General features: G+C 42.6%; 1 protein-coding gene across 1 annotated transcript; it reads right to left on the bottom strand.

Annotated features, from left to right (window-relative positions):
* On the bottom strand, positions 1-5,692 carry LOC125706391 (aspartate aminotransferase, mitochondrial-like). The gene is made up of 10 exons (XM_048973066.1): positions 5,493-5,692; positions 4,256-4,412; positions 3,677-3,805; positions 3,511-3,570; positions 3,257-3,418; positions 3,012-3,116; positions 2,430-2,580; positions 1,344-1,509; positions 1,002-1,152; positions 1-884 (listed from the first exon to the last, which is right to left on the bottom strand). The coding sequence occupies exons 1-10, from the start codon at positions 5,576-5,578 to the stop codon at positions 762-764; spliced, it is 1,290 nt and encodes a 429-aa protein (XP_048829023.1). The 5' UTR covers positions 5,579-5,692; the 3' UTR covers positions 1-761.
* Between the last annotated feature and the right edge of the window lie 6,468 nt (positions 5,693-12,160).

Here is a 12,160-nt window from a genome sequence, read left to right as displayed (position 1 = left end):
TTAATGATTATAAATAATTTTATTAGAGATAAATATGACATACAGACGGCATGAGATGAACCATCTAGGCTTACTGTCGATACAATGGCTTTCTGCCACTGACAGACACCGCTCGTGCAAATGAAATATTTTTGACACACACAAACATTACATCCTAAGCAGTGATTGCATTGCAATTCTTAATTAGAAATAATTAATGCTTGAGCACACACTATGGCCTGTTCTACAGCACTTCCAAGCAGCGGTTCTGGGATCTGTATGTTACAGTTAAAAGCTCAATAAAGAGAAGTTTATTTGCCCAGGAAAGGAAACGTAGATGGCTGTGGTTAAAGTTATTTGTAAATTATACTGTGGTTAAATATTTTATTGCTTTGAGAATAAAATTTTAAATGCTTTTTAATGATAAGCAAAGTAGCCTTAAATCAAGAAAAATGTAACGTTATACCTGCCACTGTCCATATTTCGTAACTCAGGTCCACAGAGTTGTTCTGGTTTAACCTTCTCTAATTCATTTCTAATAATCTTGCAGGAAATGCAAAGAGCTACATTTATATTCATTGGCTGAATGCACCAATCATTATTAACTAAAATTAAAAATATTAAAAAGTGAAACAAACGATGGGCAAAAATATCCTGATGCCAGGACGTTACAGTTACAGTAAGGTCTACGTTCCATGAGAGACGCTTTCCGAAAAGGTTGGCGGCAGTGATGTCATCGTTCCTTTGCATTATGGGTACAGGAAACCGTAACGATTTACGGTTCATTTGGTCACAGCATGGATCGCATGTGCCAGGTAGCCAATGTTGTCTGAGGTGACACCTGCCATGGAGATGCGACCGTCCTTCGTCATGTAAATGGAGAATTCCTTAGTCAGCCGCTCCACCTGTGTGAAGCCACATCACCCCCAGTGAGACTCACTCTATGTTGGAGATGTGGCGATGTAATCGTTTGGATATTAACATAGATCTTAATGATGCTCCCCTCCCCACCATGGCCATACCTGCTTCGGCTTGAGGCCCGTGAAGCAGAACATGCCAATCTGGTCGGTGACGTGCTGCCAGTTTCGGGTGGAGCCCTCCTTTCTCAGGTTAGCTACCAGCTGCTCCCTCATCTGGATGATGCGGTTGGCCATACTATGCACCTCCACCAGCCTGGAGGCGAGGGAGAGGTCAGAAGCACACTAAGGAGGTGATAATTAAGGGAGGAACACTCCTAGCCCTGCCCACACAGCAATCTACCAATCACCTAAAGGTGGGTTACTACTCAACATGTGACTCCTCTTCTACCAATAAGAGAGCGGGCAGGCAGAGAGTGGTGGAGAATGCCATGGGGTGCTGCTCACCACTCCTTGCGTAGCTCAGGAGTGTTGAGAATGGTGGCAGCGATGCGGGCCCCGTTCATGGGCGGGTTCGAGTAGATGGGCCGGATTAGGATCTTCAGCTGCGACTCCACACGCCTGGTCTCCTCAGCATCCCTGCACACCACAGTGAGGCCGCCCACACGCTCTCCTGATTCACGGGGCCGACGGACAATCTCCATCAGAGCATTACAAACAGAATGGAGCGAAAGGCATGTGCAGAGCCCATCTCTGTTCTGTGCGTGTGGCCTTGGCACAACCTCAGGGATGGGGTCGCAGCGGCATCAAACCCAGCTGAAAGCTAACTGGTCCCCAGTGCCCCCTCCCAGTCACTCACTGATTCAAAACATACCTTTGGCCTCTCTGTATAAGTTATAGCTTCTCTTACGGCTCCCACCTTAAACAAATCCCAGGGTGAATCTCGATGCCAAGGACACAAAGACTGTACCTGTGGTCTTGACCAGACCGGCCTTGCTAACTTGCCTTTCAAGAACGAACTTGGGTCATAATGAATCATAGGATTAGTTTCGTTTGGTAAGAATGCAACCGATCTATCCTTGATATTTGGGGCAAGGGAGACCAACATCCGACGATTTTTACCATCCTCTGTACTTGTGTTCTTAGTATTGGAACTGGTCTTCAGCAATGGAAGATGACATAAAACGGGTACAAGCACGGTCAAGTACTCATATTGAGATTCACCCCTGGATACGTGTTTCTTCCAGGTACTCCCACAGTCCATAGACATCCAGGGTTTCTCATGATGTATGACTGTGTGGGTGACTGTGTGTATGTATATGTGAAATCTGTAAAATCTAGCTGAGGTTGACTCTGTGTTTCACAGTGCTGTGAAAATGGATACGTCGTGCGATATGTGATGTCCGAATCCCAGAAAAAAGGTGCTTGTGATTAATCACTTTTACATTTTAAAAGAGTGCAGCCCAGACTGCAGAGAAGCTGTTTGTGATGCATGTTGCAGGAACAAAACGTCTCGGCTCTACAGCAAAGGATATGAATAAAAGAATTATAGGGATTATCTCGGGCAGCTGCTTGCGTAAAGACCGTCCTCACCGTACAGGCCCATGTTCTTGGCAAAGGACTGCGCCAGTAGGATGTTGTGTCCTTGCCCGATGAAGTAGCGCACGGCCCAGGCGTCGTGGTCAGTGTCCCCACTGGCAAAGCCCTGGTACGCCATGTCGAAAAAGACCAGCAGGTTCCTTTGCTGAAAGAGATCAGATGATTTATTGTTGTCTTAAATCTTATTGTTGGGAAAAAAAACTAAACAAAACATATTTGATATAAATTTACTGATTTATTAATACTTTGTTATCAATACTTTACTAATACTTCAGGGGGCAGTGTGTAGCTCCTCAGGTTAGGATTCTGCGTTCAAATCCCAGGCAGAGTGATTCCATCACTGGGTCACTGAGCAAATCACCCAACGCTTCAGGGACTGTACCTTCTCAATTGCATGTCATATTCGATAAAAGTGTATTAAATAAATAAAAATGTAAACATCCTTCCATCCCATAAATTCTTTAGGTATTTTTGTCATGCCAAACACGGAGCCAGACTCAAAAGGTGTATCAGAAACCTGTGCACCCCACAGAAGCAGGGTGGTAGCAAGATCGTTTTGCTTGTGTTACACCTGACCTTCACCAGAGCAGCAATCTCCTTCCACTGCTCGGGTCGGGGGTCCACCCCTGTGGGATTGTGGGCACAGGCATGCAGCACCATGATGCTTTTCTGTGGGATTTTCTGACAGGTGAAGAATACAAATGGTCAGAAACCATAAACACCTGGTGACGACGTTGCTGCTGCACAATGAGACCCCCCATGAGGCATCCCATCATAAGAGCCTCAACTACCGCCATACCCCAGATCTGTGGCCGTCTCACCAGAATGTCATCGAGGGCTCCCTTAAAGTCAAAACCACACGTTTTTGGATCATAGTAACTGTATGCCTTCAGCTGAAAGCCTGCGTCTCTAAATATGGGGGTGTGGTTCCCCCAGGAGGGCTTGGGCAGGTAAACATCACTGGTCGCAGTGTGGAAGCGGGACTAGAAGGGAAAACAGCCAGCATGTAAGTTGCATGTCTTCGCTGACAAATGAATTTTGTAAGTGAACTTGGGATAAAATGAAATGGACGTACCAGAAAGTTGGCCCCAACTCTCAGTGACCCAGTTCCGGAAATGCTTTGGACAGTAACGCTCTAAATTGAACACGAGAAGGGTCAATGGTCAGATTAGGGATGAGACAATGAGTATATTCAGGCAGGCATAGAGCAGGGCACACTGTCGCAGTAGCAGCAGACTTACCCTGCCACTCTTGAGCACCTCGCTATCAGGACCCAAAGCCAGCTCTGCGCAGGCTTTGCTGAAGTCTCCAAGACCTCCAATGGGGAGATACTCTTTGTCTAGCTGCTTTGCTGCAATCTGAGCCTCTGCCTTAGTGGGAGAAGCAAAGTTTGTGGAAAGATTCTGATAAGAGCCATTTAAATGTCATGCTAGCAACTGCAATGCAGCCAGAATAACATGCATTATCCTGAATATCAACGCAGAAACAAGAAGTATAGGTCTACTGACAGAAAAGCCGTATTCATAAGCGAACAAAAGTACTATCTTCACGCTTAAAGGCAATATCCGCATATACAACAATCGGAATACTTCATTCATGGATTGTTGTCTGGATTCTGTGCAAAAATGTGCAAGTCACACACTATATAAAGCCTGGCTGATTCCCACAGAAATCCAGATAATAAAATGCTGAAACGCCATTTAATAAATTCAGCCAATCTTGGAATGAGCCCCCATCGATGACCCAAACTCCTGTCAACATCTGCATCCCAAGCACACACACACAGACACACACACAGACACAGACACACACACACACACCTTGCGGACGCAGCTGAGGATGTAGGGTTTGCCCTGGTCATCTCGATAAGCCCCCACACCAAGGTTCATCTTCTTGGGGTTTGTATCCCGCTTGAAAGCTTCTGTGACGCCCAGGATTGGGTCAGGGGGACCCATCTGCACCCCAGACCACCAAGTGCTGAGATACAACAGCAAGCAAGAGGAGAGAGCAGACATTAAGGTAGATGTGACATGACATTTGAAAAGGTAAACGACACAAAGAGCAATTCTTTATATTAAGTATAATAACTAATAGTAATCAGGCCATGTGTGTTTTAAACAAGAGCTGATTATCAGTCCTAACAAGTATCAATGTCAATGTAACCAATCTGAGTCAATTTCTATTACAATATTCTTGTCTCCTCCCACAAATAAACCATGATGCGTATCATAAGTGGTTATAATAGGGAACATTTGTAAAACTCTGAACCACATTGGCATCTTATTAATAGCAGTAATGCATTGAGGATCCGAATACGTCCTTTGAACTGGTAGAAGGACTTTGACTTCTGCCATAGTTCAATCTGACATAAAACTAACCAATAAGAAACAGAGGGTCCGTACATATCGGCCAATCACAGTTAAGCTTCCCGAAAGCCGCAGTGTTCGAGGATCAATGAACCATCAAGCGCACAGCAAACAGTGCGTTCAGAGACCTTTAGACCAGATACGAAAGACACAAAAAGCGATGCAAATTATCTATTTTTATCATCAGCGTCCTTGGAGAATGTTATTTTCACAACGCTGAAAACCGCCATATGATAAGCAAACAGGTAACTGAAGTCCGAAGTCGTTTTCAGCTTTTTTCGTTAAAATGTACATAGGACAGGTTTACTTATAAAACTAATTAAGAAGTAAAATAGTGTGTGTCTGTCTGTCTGTCTCTCTCTCTCTCTCTCTCTCTATATATATATATATATATATATATATATATATATATATATATATATATATATATATATATATATATATATATATATATATATATATATATATATGATGAAGCAGTGAGCAACCTCTTTTAATGCTGTTTTTCCTCTTTTTATACATATAAAACCTCTTTTAACTGTTTTAGAGAACAGTTATAACTGATTAAAATTGTTAATGCAATTTCAAGGACTGAAATACATAGATAATTTAGTTATCTATTCCATTCACATTAATTTGGTGGACTTCATTCACTTTACCCAGTGCAGACGCAAAAGTAGAACGCCTTTACCTGGCACGTAGAGGGGACCCTCCGAAGGGGGGGGAATAAAGCCCCACACTTGAAATGCGTCCGCAAGACTTCAGCATGGCCATCATCAATGGGGAGACGCTGAGGTCTGTTACCAAACCAGTACCACGCTGCAAATGTGTGAAAAGAGACCAGCTGTCATCCAGGCAGGCGAAGAAACTCAACCGTACCTTTAGAAGATTACGTAACTCATAGGAGTGTGAGGTCATCCTACAGCGCCACCTTCCGCAAAACTGATATCGTACCGCCTCTCTGGAATACTGCTCGCGCGCCAATAGCGGAGCCAGAAATCTTAGCATTAGTGCCAGGATCATAGGGCACAAATCAGGGAACATCTAGGATGAGAAAACAAATACATACACAAAGGGAAATCGGGGGTCAAAAAGTCACCTGCATGTCTTCAGACTGTGGCCAAAAGCAGACTATATACTCATTAAACACAGCGAAAACATGCGGATGGAAGCCGCTGGGACTGCATTCAAACCCACAGTTTTGGAGGCGTGAGTAAGCCACGGTACCTCTACAGCCACCATATTCACGCAGGCTTTGGGGGTGGGTCCTAATTAACACCTGTAATATTTATAATATTCTGTAATTTAACAGTAAATATGTACATCCTGAAATACCATGACATAATCTCTGAAAAGAGAATATTATTTAAAATGGACAGACACCAAAAACACATAGTCACTACACTGCTACTAATAGTTGAGCACTACTTGCATTAGAAAAACATTTAATATTGGTCCAGTATTATAAGCATGTATATATTGAGAACTAGTGTGAAATTCTGCTGTATAACCACTTGGAGATGCTGTTGTACTTTTGGTAAATCTCCTTTCTCTGCGTTACGTTACTGTTGAACTCTAGGCCAGTCTGACCACTCTATACAATCATTTTCAGGTTTACCTTTAAAATACACATTGATGCACTTATGATATGTGTCTATGAATTTAGCCATTTGAAAGTGGTATGTGTTTACGGAGTGTGTTTCAAATGATAATTTCTCCTTTGGTGGAGGTATACTGCTTACCTGAAAAATTAGCTGTGGTTTTTCATTGATTGTAGCTAATTTCTGTGCATTTTAGCACTGGCTGGTAAAATGACTATTCCCAGGGAAAAAACAATACAGTAAGGAAAGAAGGAAAGGTGGATTAGGGAATCCCACAAATCCCTTAATTTATCCACCAGAGGGAGCTAGAGGCTACTATTCTGCAGACATATAAAGGAAAGTCGAGCAATGCAATAATAAAACGCATACTGTCGAGTAATGTGCATTCATAAGACAGCGATTTACAGAGGAGAAAAATCTATTGATCGATTTATTATTACCAGCTTTCCAGTCACTTTCATCCAAAAGACTTTGTATTTTTACACCAGAATCAATACCGTAATGTGTATTACTGAAATGATATGGTGCCTAGCTCAGTAGGCTGAGGTTGTGTCGTAAGGTATAGGCTACACAAAGTCTCTCTCTGGAGGCGTAGGCACTGAGGTACCAGGTCTGCTGTTTATTTACAGGGCTGCCAGGAAATCTTACGGCAAATGTATATTATTCCATTATGGACCTACAATTAATAATGATCATTTATTGATCCCCGTGGGCAAACTCTCTTTACGCCTCTTCCAACTTGCACTTTAAGTGACAGCAAGCTGTTCCAGGGAACTGGGGGTTAAGGTTCTTGTGCACGGAGCCACGGAGGTGCCGAGGCTGGGTTTGAACCAGCAACCTTCTGATCACAGGCACACAGCCCACTGAGCCACACACACGCAAAACTGCTGGTGTAGTTTGCAAAGCCTGCAAACTATTTACAAGGTAATGCATGTAAATGCGTGTGCGGACTTCTCTCGAATTGAAAATCTCACTCCTGCCAGCTGACCAAAGTTAGGAACGATTTATTTACGGATCGATTTCGTTTTATTAATAGTCACACTTTAGCCTTCAGATGCTAGTTAATAGTTCTGTTTCTTTATTTAGCCCAAGTTGGAGTCCATGGCGATAAGAACTACCCCATTAGGCTTGTGGATGATTCAGATCAAAGTGAATCATGGCTGAAACTGAGCAATGCAGCCAAAGAACCTTGAAATCTCCAAGGCTACAAGTCTAAAGGACGTGAATTACTCTTTGTGCTCGTAGTTCCCCAGGGCCATGTTATTACTGCCTAATTTAATTTTAATCAATAAAAGAACTTTGTCTTATGTAGCTTAGGGTTCCTCGTAACAGGGCAGATATAATTAACATATTGAAAGGTCAGACTCATTTCCTCATTATCACTTCTGGGTAGTTCCTCTGTATTTAATCCACCTTAAGTCGCGCATACCTTCAAAATATTTAAAGAACGTTCTGCTTTGTATTTATCGCCGTTCTTTTTTCATTTCAGAATTACCATGTTGATCAAATCGTAACATAAAAGACTATGTGGTGAATAATGCACCGTTAGCCTTGGACGCGAATGGATCCCTGTGCATTAAAAACTCCCTCTTTCTCTCCTTTTATTTTCCGGCTCCTCCTCAATGATCCGGTCTTAATTAAGCCAGTGCTGCCGGTCACTCATTTCTGTCCTGCTGTGTAAATATAATGTAAAATCCTTTTCCACGCTTCCAGAACAGTTATCGCTGTGGTTCATGTGTTTCTTACAAGCAGTTCTCCCTGCGGCTTTACTCTGAACTCATCCAGGGCTGCTGGTCCATTTACCGGTTGAACAGCAACGCTGCAGATTAAATTTGCCTACAGCGTGATGTTAGTCCCGTCCTCTGTGCTTAGCTAAGCCCGACTGGAGGAATGACTCAGGGCGACGGGAATTAGCGAAGGTCACACATTCTGTTGGCTTTTTGAAGCCTGTAAAGCTAAACAAAATCATTGTAATAGCTAATTATGCCATAATAAAATAATATTGCTATTCCAGGCCTGTGTTTAAATACTAGAAGTAATATAATTGCACATTCAACCATATATTGTAAAGAAGGAGACAAAGGTCCATGTGCCGAAAAAAACATGCTTTAATCACAATACATGTATCCAAAAAACAGAATCCAAGTTGGAAGACAAAGGTTCATATACACAGGTCAATTAACCAAGATAATCCATCCATCCATCCATTTTCCAAACCGCTTATCCTACTGGGTCACGGGGGGTCCAGAGCCTATCCTGGAAGAAATGGGCACGAGGCAGGGAACAACCCAGGATGGGGGGCCAGCCCATCACAGGGCACACTCACACACCATTCACTCACACATGCACACCTATGGGCAATTTTTCAAGTCCAATTAGCCTCAGCATGTTTTTGGACTGTGGGGGGAAACGAGAGTACCAGGAGGAAACCCCACGACGACATGGGGAGAACATGCAAACCCTGTACACATGTAACCCAGGTGGAGACTCGAACCCGAGTCCCAGAGGTGTGAGGCAACAGTGCTAACCACTGCACCACCATGCCGCCCCTAACCAAGATAATGGTACTAGGAATACTTGTAAACTCACAATACCATAAAAGCTGACCAGTAAGTTTATTAACACACTGAGCAGTTAGTTGCAAGGTGATCAAGACTCCAGTGAAGCTGATCGGAGAATGCCAACTTGGTTTTAGGACGATCTTGGCTGCCTCCTGGTTCCCGTTATGTGATCCATGACATACCGGTATATGCGATACTGTATAGCAAAATAACACTGACTCGATGCCTAACGCTAAACTTTGGTTTCTGCTCTTGTTCTGAGGGTCTGAAGTTGTGTGTGATAATATAAGGATGGATAAAGAAGGTGATGATTATCAATGATACTGATTGTGTCCAAATACCCATTTTACCCAATTGTGGGCATGATAGAGAAAGCTTGGGTTATCTTTCCTTTTTTACTGAAAATGGGCAAACCGTTTGGGAACACAGTATAGAAACACATGAATCGTTATATTTGTCCTCTTAGTCCTTAGTAAAGTTCTGAAACGTGATACGTACCATTTCTCCATATCCACTTCTTCCATCTCCTCCCTATATGATACATTTCTGTGCCCAGTAGACTTTGTTGAAAAAATTTTATCAATTTGTAAATATTACTGATAGAGGGTTAACAGTCTTAATAGCATGGCTGAGTGTTTTTGAAGAGCTGCAGGTGCCCAGAACATATGCATCCTTTTCACTCACTTGTAGAGCTGTAGTATTGTATACTTCCTCACAAGATCAGAAAGGCATTAACCTTCATCTGCTCTCTGATATATTTTTGCTGCCTTAGTATAAATGGAATATTTCTGACATAGAGCTTTTGTTTATACGGTATGTGGGAGATGTAGACGTGCTGAGACTCCATTCCTGTTGTTTACTGAGAGCTAATTTGTTCATTAGCTAGAGATCACACCTGCGATCGTGTGAATCCCAGGAAAACTTTGCCTGTTGAAGTTCTGAGATCAGTGGGCTGAGGTGCTTAGCATGTGTTTACGGCATTTACAAAATAACTAACATATTTCTGAATAAAACGTGAAAAAATACTCCAAGTATGATTAGTAAATCTGGCTCCAAATCAAGATGAATTTAAGATGGACACTTGAGTTTTCCAGCTCCTGTCATGTACAGCTGCGTTTTGCCAGAACTTCTGCTTGCGCCACAAGTTGCTTTAGAGTGAAATGTACGTATTACTAATAAATATCGATCAGCGATCAGCACCAGGGCATTCAAAGGACTGGTTCAGTCACAAAAAAGTTCCGAAGAAGCCGTGTAAAGAACCAGCTAACCGAAGCAGGGAAACAAGAAGAACGAAAGCACAAATAAGTCAACGGACAGTGTAGGTGTAATCTAAAGATTATAAAAACGATCCAGGGCGGAGTGAGACAAACTTGCAATATTCACACAGCACAATATTTGTGGGGTTGTATGTAATATATGTGGAGGGCAACGGTGCTTGCGATAGCTGGCCTGAAATGGGAGGTTGGGAGCTGGCAAACTGGTAGGTGCTGCTCGGAGTGTTGGATGGTGGGAGAGGCGATGGCTGAGCCTTGGGTAGTGCTGGGTGTGGGATAGTGGTGTGTGGGTCTGTGTGGGCAAGACTTGTGGTGCATATAACCAAGTCACTGCTAATGATACAGTAAATCCGCAGCTCTTTCAGGCACATTGTTCTTGGTTTTGCTTCCATCAGCTGTCAAGTCGTTGTCCTCAGTATCAGAAGCACAAGGCCACACACACGGTATATGTATACGTACATGCACCATGTGCTAGGAAGCATCCAATGAAGCGGCTGAGAGCCCTTCCTACAGTTGTCATGGAGACTTTTAAAAAATTGAAATTCCAGTACAGTATTTGAAATGATTTCCTTCCTCCCTCTTTCTCTTTTTTAGTTTCAGATGATGCGATGTCTCCCAAGGGATACCCGAGTGGATCTAATTACAGTGAAGTTTGATGTGGAGAAGCCCGGTTTAACTCTTACCTCGCTAAAATCTCACATGTGCAAAAAATTGCAGCCCTGCAGATGATCTGGTAGTAGGATATGCTGGAGTGCCGGGAAATAGCAATGAGATCACAGACCAAGTAAACTGACAGGGAAATAGTACTAACCCACACCTCCTTTGCAGACTGTTTTCCATAAAATGCAAATTGTGAAAGCTGGCTTAAATGCTCCTCAATGCCTTGCCTTTTCGCATTACAAATTAATCTACGTGAATAAGCAAATTGTGTGTTTTGAATGGTTTGTGTTTTTTGTGCATTGCATCACTGCAGGGGTCGCAGGGATATTTTGGCCTCTGTTTGCGTGTCGTTTGTGACTCATGTTCATCATCATCTGATTTGTCGTGTGACTCTTTATTTCTCAGCTCAGGAAGTTCAGTACAAATATTGTGGAACTTTTCATTCAGAAGAAGCGAAGCGTGCTGATTGGCCAGGTGGTCACCACCGTATGGCCAACCAACAGCCGGGAAAGTAAACAGTGTATAAAAATGCACACAGTACATCGCTCCCTTCCCAGGGATAATATGGATTTTTTAGTTGGCAGAATGATTTGGAATCATCAGCAGCCTTCTGTTGAGGCTCTTATTATTTTTGTTGAAAGTGTGATTTTAAGATGTTTTATTTACATCTCTGCAGTAATGTCTTTGCAAACAGTGCATTAGATAATCAAAATGCGTGTATCATCTATTCAGAGTTTTGCAACAGATAATGGGAACAGTGTAAAGTGCTTGAGGGTCCAGGGTGACACAAGGAAACAGCTTATTTTTCATCTTCTATGGGACATACAGCGATTTGGAGACGGACGTTCAAACCATTTTTATCAGTTGAATATTTAATCTCTAAGTGAAATAAAACTTAATGTTAAATTAGCCTTAGGACTGTGCCTTTCCACCACTCCACTATCGTTTATGTTAAAAATCTATGTTCTAAACCAGTTCTAAACCACTCTACCTGGCTGCTTGACCTCATTGTCACGGATTTGTGTTCACAGTACAGCAGCCATTGGAACTGTCTGCCTCTGTGCCTCTCTAGATTTTATATACTTGACAATGAGAGCTTCATTGGAGCTTATGAAGTATTATAGTCAACGTTATAATTTATAGCTGTCAATAGAAGGTGCTATGATGCTTTCTTAATACTTATGCCGGCCATTATAACGCATCATGGATGGCAGCTGTAGGTAAAGTGTTACGTATATATTATTGTCTGTTCAGCCATAGTTG

Source organism: Brienomyrus brachyistius, chromosome 13 (genome assembly GCF_023856365.1).
Source record: "Brienomyrus brachyistius isolate T26 chromosome 13, BBRACH_0.4, whole genome shotgun sequence".
Taxonomy (NCBI): domain Eukaryota; kingdom Metazoa; phylum Chordata; class Actinopteri; order Osteoglossiformes; family Mormyridae; genus Brienomyrus; species Brienomyrus brachyistius.
Note: the sequence above shows the minus strand (reverse complement) of the source record. Positions and strands in the feature narration are given on the sequence as shown.